Source organism: Lampetra planeri, chromosome 27 (genome assembly GCF_965212315.1).
Source record: "Lampetra planeri chromosome 27, kcLamPlan1.2.h2, whole genome shotgun sequence".
Taxonomy (NCBI): Eukaryota; Metazoa; Chordata; class Hyperoartia; order Petromyzontiformes; family Petromyzontidae; genus Lampetra; species Lampetra planeri.
The window spans coordinates 1,223,056-1,240,640 of NC_136133.1; the positions used below are offsets into that span (position 1 = coordinate 1,223,056).

The 17,585-nt window shown below is 52.2% G+C and overlaps 1 protein-coding gene across 1 annotated transcript; it reads right to left on the bottom strand.

The window, feature by feature from the left end:
- Positions 1 to 911: 911 nt before the first annotated feature.
- Positions 912 to 17,406, bottom strand: TAF5 (TATA-box binding protein associated factor 5). The gene is made up of 14 exons (XM_078607125.1): positions 17,145 to 17,406; positions 15,411 to 15,762; positions 14,949 to 15,129; positions 14,026 to 14,164; positions 13,439 to 13,585; positions 12,543 to 12,712; positions 11,692 to 11,827; positions 9,217 to 9,337; positions 8,219 to 8,348; positions 7,487 to 7,651; positions 6,625 to 6,802; positions 5,938 to 6,054; positions 4,656 to 4,716; positions 912 to 3,121 (listed from the first exon to the last, which is right to left on the bottom strand). The coding sequence occupies exons 1-14, from the start codon at positions 17,352 to 17,354 to the stop codon at positions 2,907 to 2,909; spliced, it is 2,322 nt and encodes a 773-aa protein (XP_078463251.1). The 5' UTR covers positions 17,355 to 17,406; the 3' UTR covers positions 912 to 2,906.
- Between the last annotated feature and the right edge of the window lie 179 nt (positions 17,407 to 17,585).

Genomic DNA, 17,585 nt, shown 5'->3' on the forward strand with positions numbered 1-17,585 from the left:
AATCCGAGGTATCACTAAAAGCTAGGTAACGCGTTTCATTCAGTACCGTGACAAAGTAAACAAGTGCTAGTATTGTTCAAAAGAAAGACCGAACTTCCCAAAACGGTTTTCTAAATAAAGGTTTTGATAAAATAAAATATCGTTATTTAAAAAGCAGAACCAAATATGAATGCCACGCAGCCCCATCTCTTTGGTAGTTCATCATCTTCATTTTGATTCACTATCAATGGCTCTCCCAGGTATGAATCATATTTATGCTCGGCAATTATGGATGCGATTTACCATGGAAGTACAATCCGGGGTTATGTTGACGTGTGCGTGTGGAATTTCACACCGATATATTTACACCATCGTACCCTTCCTACAGGTAAAACATCTCACTTGATCAAGGTGCGTGCGCCAAAATTGTTATGGGTAATTTCACACAATTCACAGTTCATTGTTAAAAAAATTCTGAAGGCCCTATCCACGCAGTTGTCGATAACAGGCCACTTGCTTGACCACACGTGACCACGCTGGGACGTTGCCGTTTGATTCACAACGCTCGATAATGTTATCTGTGCCTTGGAATCAAACCGTGCTAACCACCGCGCGACATTCATATTCACAATGCCCGGGAACGGCTCGCACTGCAAGTTGGCAAGACAAGCGGCGAACAGCAATGGGATTTGCGCGAAGGTTCGAGTGTCACGTTGACATATCCCGTTGTGGCAGGTGCGCGGTAGGTTTTCTCCGGTGCTCCGGGTTCCTCCCGTGCGAAGGCAAACAACTTTGGCAATGCAAATGGGGAAAAAAAAACACTAACCAAATGCAGGTCTCTCCTGAAAAAAGTCTTGTAACCAAGCAAGGGGTTTGGCTGGGTTAAGTGATCATTTTGTTCACCAGACACGGAGGAAGGCAACGCACGCAGCTTTACTAATGTTTTTTTAATAAAGTTTGTACAAAATTTCACACAGTCAAGTACTGGCCAGGGAATACGTACAATGGAAATATCTAAGGGGGTGGAGGGTCTTATTAAAAAAAGCATTATAGAAATATAAATAAAAACTAAACAAGACAGGGTATTTGCATAGCATGTTGCCTATGGTGTGAACATATTTTTTTACACCTTTATCCAGGCAAGGTCACACCCAATTACCTCTATTACGGAGGAGACACTGGACACAGAAACTGATCAGCCCGAATCAATCCACTGGGGGATGACGACCACCCTAAGCCGTCAAAATCTCACGTGGTCTCGCTATCCAATAATCCATTTAGTTCCTTCCACGAGCCTACTCCATCGCTCCATCTTGGCAGCAGTTGACGCTACCACCGGCCATCATTCGTCTGAGTGACGCGTCCTGCCCAAGCCCACTTACCTTTATTAAGTCAGAATGACACTGTAGCTACGCAACAACACTTTCGTACTTAAATCAATTGTGGAATTATTTTTTTAAGTGGGCTACGACACCAGCATTACACAGTATGCCATTCTTTTTCTAACAACGATGGGTTTCTCTTGATCGATGTCCACATTACAGCGGACGACAAATTCCCTGCAGAAATTTTCCCGGACGGCAGTGATAATCCAATGGTCAACTCCAAATGTCAAACTGATGACGGACGCTTGTGTTGCGCCCGAAACGTCGTGATTTATTTTATTTTATTTTTATACCTACGTGACTTTACCGAGAGAACCAAAGAGAATGGTGCGCCGTGCGGTGCGTGTACCGAATGCGTTTGGTGCGCTGTGTACTTCATGTGCCGGGCGACCCGTATACAACAGGCGTGCCCTCTGGATGCAACGTGTCGCACGCTATGCAGTCCGATTTGTGCAATGTAGAGTTCTCCAATTTGTATTTACATTTGGGTCACAATAACACGAGCTTGTGCTGGTGGGCCACTTTCTATCAGTCACCGTGACATGACCATCTCTGCTAAGCTCTACTGCCTGTCCTCCAGGTCTCTCATCTCTCCTTTTTGCGTTCATCTTAACCTTCATCTCACTCGTATTTCTCTTGTCTACAGCTCTCTCTCTCGTTCAGTTGTTGTTCATCTCACTAATCTGTACTGCTCGTCCAGAGCACTCATCTCCGTTGTTTCTCTTTCAGCTCACTAATCTGTTCTGATCGTTTTGTGTCCACGGGCCATAGTTTGGCAGGCAAATCAAAGAGCATTCACAGTCCACATCTGGCCCATAGGTAGCTAGTTGAAGAGACATAGCAGTTGGCAGTGCCCTATGTATGCGACAGTGAACTCTCCACTATATGGGCTGCCGTTTAACCGAACTTGCAAAGATAATCTTTACACGCGCGCGCGCTGGGTGCTACTGGCTGCTCCTGGTTGCTCCTCACCCATCGCGGCTCAGTGACTTGGTGCCGACCGTGACAGCGCACATGTCCAAAAGCATGCCGGTTACTTTAACCAGCGTAAAAAACAACACGAAACGTTCTACACGTATTCACCACCATTCTACATGGGTAAGCAACAAACACGTTTTAGTAGCCTGACTTATGTATATTTTGCATTGTGTGGTCTTATTTATCTTGGCCACCCCTCTCCCCAATTACCCTGGATAATCCTGCACTGCACGATTCTGTGCACTGCACACGCATCGTGTGTTGTACGTATGCTGAAATTATTTCGCACCGCACGTAGCCAACCGTGTTAATCGGAGGTGTGGGGGAGGGGCACGACAACAAACTGTATAATAAACACGCCCTGTGAGGTTCACCACCTGTGCTCTCTGCAACCTATCTTCGGCACGTTACGTCTTGCACTGCGATATCTGCGTACCCGCACGCGCTCTGCAGAACGAACGCGCGTACCGCCCGCTTGCGCGCTCAATCCGCGCGAAGCGCGTCCCGCATCGCTATGGCCGCCCCGCCCCCCCCGCTCGCCACCCACCCGCGGGCGGCGACGGCTCAGGGCGTGAACGCGCCGCACGCAAGCAGCAGGTTGCGGCGCGTGAAGTGCAGGTGCGCCACGGGGGTGCTCTTGGTGAAGTGCGCGCCCAGCGTCAGGTCGGCCGCGTGCTCCGCGGGCGGCGAGTGCAGCGACGCCGACACGAAGTCGTCAGGGTCCAGCTCGTCGACGGCCCGCGTCACGTCCCACAGACGCACGCAGCAGTCCGCTCCGCCTGTGCGCGACCGCAAAAAAAAGGTCACAATGACGACAGCCACGGTCAGAATCTTTATTTACACTGGAGGAATCCGACGGGCTATACAAGCTATTTTTCATAGATGTTCAGTCGGCACACGGGGTCAGAGAGGAAGTGATGGACTTGCTCCTCTCATCCATTGCGTGCGATTGTTCTTCACTGTCTCCTACCCCACCGGCACCAACCAGCGTGGTGATGCGTGGTCCACTGACATACAAAGCCCTCATCCAGCAGTGGAATGACAAAAGGGGATCGATATGTTCCTGTCCAGATTAGAATTTGGAAGGAACACAGGTGGATAAGAGCCCAAGATGTACAGATAGCATTATACAGGGATGAGAACTGAGATCAGCAATGTCAGTGAAGGCCAAATTTCTACAATGACAAACTGCACTCACTGTACATGCGACCTCCAGCTGGGTTATATTCAATTACTCCTTTTATCTGTTCAATTACTCGACCGGTCGGATGACAGGAAAACTGTTTGAAAACTATCACCTCTGTTCCCACGTGTGGCTGCTAGGTGAGAGGTGACGGGGGCGCTTGGTGACATTGCCACAAATGAGCCACAACACCTCGCTGATCTCGTCAAGGAGCATAAACCATCATCACGCGAAATCCGCTCATCCTCGCAGCAGCAGCAGCAGCGGATTTTGGCTAGCCATCAAACAAAGACGGTGGTCACCGCAACATCGCACGCTTTCAGATTCGCTTCTGCGGCCTTCCTTCCGATATTAGGAAGCCACTGGAGCTATTTCACTTTTAAATTTAGATTGAAAACTTTTCCTTAGAACTGCTTTTTGTGTTAAGTTTGTTATCCTTTCCCCGCACCTCCGATTAGCACGGTTGGCTATGTCCGGTGCTATTAGAAGTCCAACATGCACAGGTACATCATAAACCATGGCACGCCAGGCAGAGCTTTTAGGAGTTTTTCAGCCTCCAGAGGCACCATGTCGAGGTGGCTGCCAATCTTAAAGGGACCCGAGTAATTGACCCCCAAAAAGTCTAATAAAATGTTGAGTTTATTAATCCACTAATCATTCGAGCAATAACGAGAACCCAGAATAGTAATCTTAATTTTAGAACTCTCTAACCCCCCTTCCTTCTCTCTGCCTCCGCCCCCCCCTCTGTCTATTTAAGGCCACCACACAGAGACGATCACCCCTCTCTGTTACCTGTGTTGCTCCCGCTATGTATCTTAGTGATATCTGTCTGCTAATATGTCTGTCTATAGTTTTCTGGTTAGATTTTATGTCGCTATTTCATTATACCTGATGATGATTGCTCGTGCTGCAATCGAAACGTCGTATTCTATTATTTAATTTAATTTATTATTTTATCTTTAGACGTGACTTAACCGAAAGAACCAAATAATAACCCAGAATAGCTTTCTGTGGTTGACTCCGAACGTGGTCATTGAACCAACTGCTTCAATTAGCACGGTTGGCTATGTACGGTGCAAAAGAAGTAAAAAATACATGCATACTATGCACAAGAGGGTACTGCCACTCACCTGAAGCGAGCACCTCCCCGTCGCGGCTGAACTTCAGCGTGTACACGGTGTCCGTGTGACCCTAACAACACACACGCACAGGACGCTCCTTATAGCAAACGCGCAACTGTTTGGGAACACCTACCTGAAAGGCAAAGACGAAACAGAGAAGATAGATCACGCAGATTCGTACTTTCCGGAGCAACTTTTGAGCGTGCGCTCATCCTTGTTAAGTATTTAATGAGCGATATTAACATTACCTCCCGGAGCTGCACAAGATGATGTCACTTGGCGCACGATGTGTGACGTCGTGAGATGATGTCACGCAAACGTCAGGGGGAAGTGAGGCACACGCATGGCGGGTGACCTCATTGCCGTTTTTTTTTAATCACCAAGTTTTCGTCAAACCTCTAATCACATCGTCCCAATTTCTCCAGGGTATTAGCAACACAAATTTTGTACTAAATTTAACTTCGGATCTTCTTGAAAGAGTTATTGTGAGCCCGTGTTACAGACGGAGAAAATAATGAAAGTGCGCAAAGAAGCATGGAGAGATGCGTGCTTGGAATTACACCGAGAGACAAAAATGGGAACACATAGATTGCAGAACATACGTAGAACAAGGATATAATGGGAAAAGTTTATGGCTACAGTACTAAGAACACATTCCTGCGGAGGGAGCTGGTAGGAACGTTGGGTTGCTCGGTCAATGGGCAGGGTCAACGGCGGCGTGGTGTATTCCGCATATATGCCCGACTGTGAGGGCGGGCACAAGCCGGCGTGAGTAGGTTAAACGTTCAGTTTTAGAAGGGCACCACGGGGTGACCAGCCCCTCCCCACCCAGCCCCACCCCCACCCCCCACCCAGCCCCTCCCCACCTAGCCCCTCCCCACCCAGCCCCTCCCTACCCAGCCCCACCCTCCCATTTTTTGACGCATGACGGACGGACACAATAATCCCCTGTGGGCTGGTGGAACCAAGAGGTTCCTACCAGTAAAAGTGTATTTGGCGAGTCCACATCACGAGAAGCCGGTGGATGATGGGAGGGAAGGCAAATGAAACAACAAATCACTGGGGATGGGACGATGGATATCAGCTCATGTGATGGAGCTTGGGGGCGGCTTGATACATCATAGGATCATAACAGCCGGAGACACTTTGGGGAAGCCTTCACCCAGCGGTAGATTCTTCGTGGCTGATAAATATTATTCACGGATGGGTGAACTAATGGGATTCGTGAACGCTAACTCAATGCGGATAAGAGGAACGCGACGGGAGGATGAAAGTGAACGCGCTGGGGAACCTTGAGCTCGGCAATGGGGAGTCCATGCGCAATGTCCCACAGCAACACTCGGCTGTCAGCGCCACCTGACGCCAGGAATCGCCCGTTTGGCGAAAATGCCACACAGTGGACGGAGCCCTGAGGCACACACGGCAACACCATCGTCGACATCGTCGTCAGCATCGTTGTCATCATGATCATCCCGCACACCATCGGCACGATCGTCACCATCGTCGTTATTGCAATTATAGTTGAAATCATCACAAGCATAATCACCATAACGGTGACAATCACCAGCACTATAAACATCACCATCATCACAAACATCAGCATGGTTCACTCGTGCGGTCGGAAAAAAGTTCAAACATACAAACATCAACATTATCAATGATATGTGTACATCAGTTTTCATTGCGATTCAGAATTGAAAAAAAAACTCAAGTAACTTTATCGGTATCGAGGCTCCCACAAGGCCGTGCGTGAAGGGCGTGTGGCATTGTTTGGTGCCAGCCATCGTAGAGTGCGGTTGTGTCGCTACGGTTCTCTGCAGTGATGTCTTTAAAAATCAACGGCGCTACTACACCTCCCTAAACAAAACGAACGCAGAGCCGCTCCCACGTTCCGCGATTCGGCGGTGAACGGGAACCCCCTCGCAGAAATCGTCTCGCGACGGTAAAAGGATCAAACTCTCTCGCGCGCGCGCTGCACCTTGTGTCCCGTGAGTGTGCGCACGCAGGCCCCGTTCAGGACGTCCCACACGCGCACCGAGCGGTCCGCCGAGCCCGTGGCCACGTAGTTGGAGTTGGGGTGGAAGCAGGCGCACGTGACGTCGCTCAGGTGGCCCGCGAACACGCGTACCGCCTGGTGGTGGTCCATCACCCACAGCCTGCGCCGGCGGTCACACCGCCAACCGGAGGGCACGACGAGCAACGGCGTCAGCGGTGTCGCCGGCTTCACCACCCCACAACTCCCCCCTGAGCATACCCTGGAACTTGCTGCTGCTGCTGCTGCTGCTGCCCTGGTGACATTTGTTCCTGCGGATTGTTGTTGGTGGATCCTGGTCACTTCCTGACAGGGGCAGTGCTGTGTTGTTGTTTTCCCTCCTCCCCCATGTTTCCCTATCTTGTCCTGACCCTACTTCCCCCCTTTTAGACCATAATATATTTATTTCTCATTTTGTAATGCATCTCTAAACATATGACTGGATCACCATCACCACTACAACCTTGACCACTATCAGTCTTGTCAATGTCACAAACATAACTATAACCACCTCTATGTACATATGTTGAACTTCTTTCGCACAGTACGTAGCCAACCGCCATCATCGGGGGTGCTGATGAGGGACAACTAAACAAAAAAAGTAGTCTCAAATAAAATCGTATTCAATCTAGACGATGATTTAAAAGTGCACAGCTCCAGTGGCTTCCTAATATCGGAAGAGCGTTCCAGACGGCCGCAGAAGCGCACCTACACCACAACCATAAACAACACCGCCAAAAAGGTTTCCAACGCTGCAAAATCAATAACGCCACCATCACATGCACATGCTAGCAGACGTTAGCCGTACCGTGCGGTGCGGTCATGCCCGGCCGACACGAAGTAGTGTCCGTGCGGGGAGAAGGAGGCGTGCCAGACAGGCCAGATGTGTCCCCGGTACGCCACGAGGCACGTGAAGGTGTGGAGCGACCACACGCGCACCGTGCCGTCTTCGGAGGAGGACAACAGCCATGCCCTGCACGCACGCACACACCATGCTGATGTTTACACAGTTTAACACGTAGGTTTTCGCGACCAATATCATGCATAATACAGGTTGTTTTTGGGGGGGGAGGGGGTAGATCGCGTAAACATGTACACATACAAACACACAAGCATAGACAAAACAGATGTACAGACAGACAGACATACACTGATACAGACTAACACAGAGACACATGCACATTCAGACAACAACAATAATCGCCATTCGCCACGGAGTGGCGGTGACAGACACACTCAGACACACACACCGGGCACACAGATAAAGATGCACACACAGCCACAGAGAAACAGCACAGCTCCGAGGCTCGATGTATCCGACACTGGCCGTTGTGAGCCGGCGGTGCGTATGAAGGCTGGGGGGGGTCGTGAGCGCGTGAGCGAGTGAGCGAGTGAGCGCGTGAGCAAGTGAGCGAGTGAGCGAGTGAGCGAGTGAGCGAGCGAGTGAGCGAGTGAGCGAGTGAGCGTGTGAGCGCATGGGCGAGTGAGCGCGTGGGCGAGCGAGCGCGTGAGCGAGTGAGCGAGTGAGCGCGGGCCGCACCGTTCGGGGCTGAAGCTGGTGGAGAAGACGGGTCCCCCGTGGCCGAGCAGCAGCTTCGAGTCGCTCGTCGTGCGATCGTCCATGATCCGCTCCATCACGTCGTCCGCCTCCTTGTCGATGAGGACCAATTCTGCGAGATGCACGCACACGCACTAAGTGGCGGTGACGTCACCACGGCGCTTGTGCAGGGTAGGAGCACGTTGAGGCAACGTGAAGTGTCAAACGCCCGCTGGCATGAGGTCATGGGGCAGACTCAGCAGGTGCCATGGGTCGACTGAGATGATTGGCCGATTCACCAGCTGTGCACCCTACTGTGCCAACAAACGCACATACACAGTCACACGCATATACAAAGATCCCCCGTATAGCCTTAACAGACTGTTGGGTTGGGACAGGTGCTGTGCCTGGCCACCTTTGTCTTCCCGATGCTGATGAAAGCACACTGCATTAGGTGCTCATTTAAGGCTTAGTCGACCTCGATTCAGATAATTGTCACTGGTGTTGGGTGTGAACGGGAATCGATCGCGGGTCACCGGGTCCGTAGCGCAGCACGCCAACCACTACACAACCACTACACGCACACAAAGATCTCTCATATAGCTCGAAGCAGACCCTTGGGGTAAGTGTTTTTAGCAATCACCCATGAAGACCGGCACGGCACATCAACAAAAAAAACCCCGTATAGCCTGACCAGACTGTACGGGCAAGTGCTGTTAGCGAGCACCTATAAAGGCCGACACGGCACACGAGGGGGTGGGTGGCCAGCACCGCGCCCGGCCGCCTTTGTCTCCCCAGTGGCGATGTTTACACACCGCACGAGGTACTTATTTGAGGCCGAGTCCACCTAGGGGAGACCCAGGACCGGTTCAGATATTCGTCACCAATGTTGGCCGTGAGCGGGAATCGAACTCCGGTCGCCGGGTTCGTAGCGCAGCGCTAGCCGCTGCACCGCCGCTCCACACACACGACACACCAACACCGACACACGCGTGTGTTACCGCTGGATGGTTTGATGCAGCGCAGCTTCTTCGGCGTGAGGCTCCACACCCGCACGGTGGAGTCGGAAAAGCCGGCAGCGACGAGGCTCGAGTCATCAGAAATGTCGCAGCAGGACAGGCCCTGGAGGAGCGGCAACGAAGTGCGGCCCCAGTGACGCTCACTCGTGCACACGATTGGCAAAACGATTCGTACACGACCGTAAAAAACCACTCGGATGTGGTAGTGAACTTTATTGCAAATGCATCGGATTCCTCCGGGACGAATAAAGATTGTGATATTTTGTTTAAGCAGGTGAGAACTCACGAGGCCAGGAGAGTCTCCGTGACTTGGGGCATTAGCGTGGGGGAGGGGGGTGGGGGTCAGGATTACTACCCCAATTTTCAGTAGGTCATTTTCAAATATAGTGGCCCACTCTAGCGCGAGTGACGTGAAGCTATCTTTCACGATAGCCGTTTTTAAAACAGCTATCACAACCCCAACGCATCAATCAGGGCGGCCGCTGAATTCGAACGGAGAGCCTCCGCCAGGGGCGATGGAGGCGCTACTGCCGGGCGGTGGCCGCATAGCTCAGGGGTAAGAGGAGACTGAGCCAGCGCTGATGAAATCCCGGGGTTTCTGATGCATATCGAATCTACCTAAATGTAACGATAGCATTTCATTTGCATACAAATCCACGTAAACCACCAAATAATCCATTCTTAAATTCACGAGGCTGTGTAGACATGAATGAGCGTAACAATCCTCCCGCATTCTCATTGATTACGTGCAGACTTATTCACATGTTCGTCGGTAATTATCGCCAGAACATCCTGCACCGTTTACGAGCTATAGCACTGTGAAGTTCCCAAATGTTGTTAAAGCTCTTTCAAATGAGAGAAGGTTGCAGTATTTTTGGAATAAAAATGTACCTAGTAATGAAAAGCAGCAAACCAATGAGCCTTTATAAGAAACCATTTAATCGACACATTATCTGCTATGATAGAGCAAAATCATTGACATTGACAAATCAAATGGAACCAAATAGTAAAACGTCCACACAGGTGGGCAGATGCAAGCCGCGGAATTCCACTGAGACAGAGAGAGGAAGACACGAATTAGACGACAAACGCAAAACTGCTCGCAGAATATTGACTCTGAAGTAGCGGGCTGCGGCAGTATACGTCGCAAGATGGTCGGTGGGCCACCAGAGTGGCGGCCAAAGGAGGGAACCCGCCACAGAGAGGACATCAAGTACGAAGATGCGGCGGTGAAATCAGCCGTTGTGCAAGGAGGCGAGACGGATTGTTACGTACGTGTGTATGTTGTGTGTGTATGTTGTGTGTGTGTGTATGTTGTGTGTGTGTGTATGTTGTGTGTGTGTGTATGTTGTGTGTGTGTATGTTGTGTGTGTATGTATGTTGTGTGTGTGTATGTATGTTGTGTGTGTGTATGTTGTGTGTGTGTATGTTGTGTGTGTATGTATGTTGTGTGTGTGTGTATGTTGTGTGTGTATGTTGTGTGTGTGTGTATGTTGTGTGTGTGTGTATGTTGTGTGTGTGTGTATGTTGTGTGTGTGTATGTTGTGTGTGTATGTATGTTGTGTGTGTGTATGTATGTTGTGTGTGTGTATGTTGTGTGTGTGTATGTTGTGTGTGTATGTATGTTGTGTGTGTGTGTATGTTGTGTGTGTATGTTGTGTGTGTATGTTGTGTGTGTGTATGTATGTTGTGTGTGTGTGTATGTTGTGTGTGTGTGTTGTAGGTGTGTATGTTGTGTGCGTATGTTGTAGGTGTGTATGTTGTAGGTGTGTATGTTGTGTGTGTGTGTATGTTGTAGGTGTGTATGTTGTGTGTGTGTGTATGTTGTGTGTGTATGTTGTAGGTGTGTATGTTGTGTGTGTGTATGTATGTTGTGTGTGTGTGTATGTTGTGTGTGTATGTTGTAGGTGTGTATGTTGTGTGTGTGTATGTATGTTGTGTGTGTGTATGTATGTTGTGTGTGTGTGTATGTTGTGTGTGTGTGTATGTTGTGTGTGTGTTGTGTATGTTGTGTGTGTGTATGTTGTAGGTGTATGTTGTAGGTGTGTATGTTGTGTGTGTGTGTATGTTGTAGGTGTGTATGTTGTGTGTGTGTATGTATGTTGTGTGTGTGTATGTATGTTGTGTGTGTGTGTATGTTGTGTGTGTGTGTATGTTGTGTGTGTGTATGTTGTGTGTGTGTATGTTGTGTGTGTATGTATGTTGTGTGTGTGTATGTATGTTGTGTGTGTGTATGTTGTGTGTGTGTATGTTGTAGGTGTGTATGTTGTGTGTGTGTGTGTATGTTGTGTGTGTGTATGTTGAACATCTTTCGCACCGCACGCAGCCAATCGTGCTCATCGGAGCAGGTTGCGAGGGAAGGACGACGAAACTAAACGCTTAGTAGCGGGACGGTGAGAGATCGCGACAGGCTTGGGGAGGCCTCCATCGACAATGGCCGAGACTGACACAACCCACCTGGTAGGCGTTGAGGAAGGTGTAGAGGCAGATGGAGGGCAGGCAGTCAGGGCCCAGGCGTACCCGCTTCATGCTCTCCTTGAGAGCGATCACCTTGTCCAGCTTGTCCGAGTCCTTCAGCTCGGGCAACGGAATCCTTGAGGTGGTCGCGGGGAGGGAGAGACAAGGGATATGAAAGACGTGCATTGTGATTACGTCATCACCATCATCCTTACTTGGCTTTGTGTGTGTTAGTTTGTTGTCCTTCCCCCGCACCTCCGATTAGCACGGTTGGCTACGTAAGGTGCGATAGAAGTTCAGCATACATACATAATTACTGTCAAAATTATCGTCATTCCCGACGTAACAATCACCACTATCGTCATCGCAGCCACATTCACAACCATCGTTATTATCACCACCGGATTTATCATCCCTACGATCAAAAACGTGATCGCTGTCGTCATGAAAATCACCCCCATCCCCAGATGGGATGAGGCTCCTCTATCAGCATGAGGGTACTGTGTCGGACAGGATGAGGGTTGCGTGTGTACTGTATGTACTGTGTGTGTGTACTGTGCGTACTGTGCATACTGTCTGTGTACTGTGTGTACTGTGTGTGTGTACTGTGCGTACTGTCTGTATTGTGTGTGTGTACTGTCTGTACTGTGCTCTACTTGGCAGGCAGCCGTCTCCTTGTGCGGTTTCGCTCGGTCCCTTTTCTTGGAACGCATCTACTACTACCACCGCCGCCACGTAGAGCGAGGGAAACCTGTACTCCGGAAGCCGCCCACTGGCTCGCCAGCGTCGACATCGCCACGTAAGCGTCGCCCATCAACTCCCTGCCACTTGGAAGTCTTCGAAACACTCACCGAGTGATGGGGGGGGCATTCGGGTCCTGTTTTTTGCTCTTCCCGGCCGTCGCTTCCTTCTTCGACTTCTTCTTCTTGGGCCGCCCCTCTTCACCCTCCCCTGCCCCCTCCTCATCCTCGTCGTCCGGAGGGACTTCTAGCTCCGGCTCCTTGAGCAGCCCGTAGTAAACCTGCGAGCGCGGACACGGCATGGCCCCCGGTCACCGTGACCGCTCTCCTGCGGCAGGGGTAAGGGGGGGGTGACTAGGGGGGTCTCTTGGGATGGATAGGGCCCACGGCTTCACTTGGCAAGGCTCGCGACCACGCGAGGGGGACGTGGGTGGGCCTCGGTGATGTCGTCAGCGGCAAAAGGCGTTGTCACACTGGGTGTGGCCGCCATGGTGGCTAGGAGATGTTAACTACTGTTAACTACTTCGCCTGGTATGCAGGAGGTTGTGGGTTCGATCCCGACCCTGATGTCTGCTGTATATTTGGAGTTTGCATGTCTCTCTCTCCCTGTGGTCGTGTGGGTTTTTCTCCGGGTCCTCTGATTTTAGTATTTTGCTGCTATGAATTTGCACGTGATAAGCCACTTTTTTGAGCCATCATTCGTGGCCAGGTAGCTTCCAAAAAAGAGCTACAGAGCTCGGTGGGCCTTACCTGGTAAAATAAAAAAAATTGTTTAGGTTCATAGTTTAGTTTAGGGGGGGGGGGGTTTCCTGCCTTTAGGTGGCAGGATTTTGAAGGAAGGTATTTTGATCTGGGCTCGAGTAATACTATTACTCCCTATTCTTATTAGGTGGGGGGGGGGGATGTCTTGAAAGGCATCAGCCGAGCGTTATTCTAAGTGGCTAAACGGTCCTTGAGGGTGTGACGTGGCCCGAAACGGTGCCAGGTGGCCGTCGTGGCGCGAGCACCTTGGACTTGTTGGCGTGGCGCGGCGCCTCGCCCCCCATGGCGCCCGAGGTGAGCGCCACCTGAGCGGCGGTGCGGGGCGCGCCGTCGTACACGTCCACGTACACGTGCTCCTGCGTGATGAGCGACGCTCGCGACGTGGGGCGCTCCTGCGAACCAGAGGCAGCAACCGTTAGCAACCATGACCCGCAAGCCACCACGTCCGCGAGATGCCCTCACAAACGCACAGCCACGACAAGCCGACGCAAAGCCACACACCAGCAACCAGACGTGGAGTAACAGCCAAAACCATCGTGCCACGCACAACCGTCGCATGCCCGACCGCCTTTGTCTCCCTAGTGGCAATGCACAAGGTACTCATTTGCGGCTGAGTCGACCTAGGGGACGCCCAGGACCGGTTCAGATAATCGTCACTGGTGTTAACCGTGAGCGGGAATCGAACTCGGGTCGCAGGGTTCGTAGCACGGCACGCTAACCACTGCGCCACGTATCCACGCAGCAGCAGCAACAACAACCGCCGTTCGCCACTATGTGGCGGTGACGTCACCACGGCGCCTGTGCCAGGCGATGCGCACGCACACAGACACACCTGCAGGTGCCTGCGCAGGCCGGCATAGCTGTCGCGAGCCATGCGAACCACGAACTTGCCGGTGCGGAACGAGGAGAGCAGCGCCGAGCTGGTGTCCCCACGCAGCAAGTGCTGCCTCTTCGACAGTCCGGACAGCACCCTGTGCAGTGCAGGGAGGCCGCATGGTGAAGGTGGAGCGGTGCGGTGCAGTGCGGCCTTGTGCTGTGCAGTTTGGTGATGTACGGTGTGCGTGGCCAGTGTAAAGCAGTGTGGTGCGGGTGAGCGTCGAAGCGCAATGCAGTGTGGTGCTGCACAGTGTATGGTAGTGCAATGCGGTGTATTGTAGTGCAGTGTGGTGATGCATGATACAGCGCAGTGCTAACGTGATGTAGTGAAGAGCAGTGATGTATGCTGCAAGTGACCATGGTGTGTGCTGTGCAATATGTTGCAACGGGTGCAGCACAGTGCTAACTAATGATGCAGTGGAGTTCAGCACAGATTAATGGTGCAGTGAAGTACAGCTGGCAGTGCCATGCAGCATGGTGCAGCACAAATACAATGCATTAAATGCAATACCGAGCGAATGGCAGTTGCGGTTCAATGCGGGTGGTGCAGTTCAGTGCAGACGAGCAGTGCAGAGCAATTCAGTGCGTTGTCAGCGGCGCAGTTCAGTGCGGGAGAACGGTGCAGTATGGTGCAGTGTTGTGTAGTGCTGTGTAGTGCAGTGCGGCTGCCGTGGCAGTGCGATGCGTGACGACGCGTTGCCTCGAGTGCGGTGCTGTTGAGTGCAGTAGCGCAGTGCAATGCGACTGAGCGTGTATCGTGTGCGGTGCAGGTCAAGTTGCTGGCGCAATGCAACGCGGTGAAGTTTTTTTAGCGCGGGTGGGCGTTGCCGTGCCGGCGGCAGTGCGGTGGTGCCGTGGAGCAAGCAAGGCGATGCTCACCTCAGGTCGTCCTGGTAGCAGGGCTCCTGGTCCCCGTTGAAGAGGGTGAAGAAGGCTTTGGCCTCGGCCTCATGCTCGTGGTAAACGAGCTCCAGGTACATGTGCAGGAAGAGCGGGTACAGGAGGCCCGCCAGCTCCGCTTTGTGACAGTCCAGGCTCGACTCCACAAAACGCTTCATCTCTGCTCCCCCGGACGGGAGGGGGGGGATCAAGCGAAGAGCCGAAGAAGCACGTTGAAGGAGCGAGGATGCACGTTCGAGGTGCAAGGGGCAACACGCATGATATCCATGTATTATGGAAGCATGTGCTTGTCTTCAGGAGTATTTAATGGGCGGTAGAGAAGCTGATTGGTAGCTGTCAAAGCACAATTTCACGTGCTATTTGCAAATACTTTTTGCACTGGTTTGTGTCTCCACGTTTTGGACAAACATTCAACCAAATTGGCGGCAGGGGTAACCGTACCGGTGTAGTCGTCGTGGTAACGTGCCGCCTCGCCCGCCTGCTTGTACGCCGACAGGAGGGAGCTGACGTCCGCCGACGTGGCCCTGCTGCTGCTGCTGCCCGCGGCCCCCGCGTCTTTTGAGGCTGCGGCGGAGGCAGTCCCCCCGGGGGTCACGAGGCCAGGGTCGCTCGCGACGCACGCCTCGCGACGCAACGTCTCGACCGAGTCGTGAAGGCCACTCCTCTGCAAGAACTCCAACACCGCCGCAAGGGCCTTGCGGTCCAGCACGGAGGAGGAAGATGACGACGATGGTGGTGGTGGTGCTGGTGGTACGACACCACCACCACCACTGCTACCACCGCCTCCTTCGCCCTAGGCAAAGACAAAGATCCCCGTGACATGTTGCTTTATACTGTAGACTGAACTGCTTGTGTAAACGCATGCATATATAAGATAAAATGCGATTCCGGCGGCGACAGATGCATGCCCTATTATCTTTAAATAAAGACTCAACACATTCATCAAGAACGCTGGCTTGAGAACAAAAATATATAAGCCACGTTTTGGCCAAAGGACCTTCTTCATAGGACATAGAGAGGCCAAAAAGATAGAGTGGATGAGTTGGCGACTGCCTGTTGGGCATTCATCCACGAAGTACAGTGTTACGATTTCCCATGCTACAATTGCGACACTGAACATTGGCCGAATATTATGTACGTGGTATCTATACGCGAATATGTTTGGTCTTCACAGGGTCAGCTGGCTGTATATGTCATAGTCTGGACGCCTTTTGTTGATCGGTTAAGGGTTCGATCATTTCACCCCGTGTGGATATTGCCGTCCGTCAATTTGTCGTCCCTCTTTCTTCATGCACCTTTCAATTCTACTCTGCGCCCTTTTCAGCTTTGTTCCATTTTCATCGCAGTCCACGTTCCTGATCCAAGTCACAGCAGGCAATATGCTAATTAATTAACAATATGCAATCAACTTTCATCTTTAGGCACTTTGGCACGTTGACTGTCACTCGATTTCTCTGGATGTCTTTAAAAACAGACTGTAGGGGCAAGTGCTGTTAGCGAGCACCTATGAAGGCCGGCACGGCACACGAGAGGGTGGGTGGCCAGCACCACGCCCGACCGCCTTTGTCTCCCCCAGCGTCGATGTTTACACACCGCACCAGGTACTAATTTGAGGCCGAGTCGACCTAAGAGAGGCCCAGGTACCGGTTCAGATAATCGTCACCGGTGTTGGCCGTGAGCGGGAATCGAACCCGGGTGGCCAGGTTCGTAGCACGCTAACCGCTACACCACCGCTCCCCACATACAGCACAGACACACACGGGCACACACACAGACACACACAAACAGACACTCACAGATACACTCAGAGACACACACACACTCAGAGACACTCACAGACAGAAACACACACACAGAGACACTCCCAGAGACATACACAGCCACACACACACACACAGACACACACAGACACACACACACAGACACACACACATAGACACACACACAGACACACACGGACATAGAGAGAACCACGAGCGGCAGGTTTGGGGGCGGCAGGTTTGGGGGTGGGGGGCGGCAGGTTTGGGGGGCGGCAGGTTTGGGGGTGGGGGGCGGCAGGTTTGGGGGGTGACAGGTTTGGGGGTGGGGGGCTGCAGGTTTGGGGGGCGGCGTCTCTCCAGCAGTGGAGCGAGCACGGCCGCGGGTCGCGAAAACGGTCACAACACTCGGGCCTACCTCGGAGGCGGCGCCCGAGTCTTTCCTGGACGCTTCGGCCGCCTCCGCCGCAGTCTCCTCCTCCTTCTCCGCGTCTCCCGTCTCCATCGCCACCTTCGCGCTGCCGTTGCTGCCGCCGCTGTTGTTGTTGCCGCCGCCGCCGCCGCCGTTGTTGTTGTTGTTTTCCGTCAAGTCTCCGCGCTGCTGCTGCTGCTCCATCGGCGCCGCCATCGCGACCCGAGACTCTGGATGGAGAACCGTGGGAACCGGATCCCCCGCCGTGTGTCAAAAGGAGGAACCGGATCCCATACAAACGAACAGCGAACCCCGGGTCCACGTGCTCGCAGCAGCAACACGTGCTGTGTGGTAGCAATAGCAGCAGCAACAGCAGCAGTAGTAACACGTGCTGTGTGGTAGCAGCAGTAGCAACAACACGTGCTGTGTGGTAGCAGTAGCAGCAGC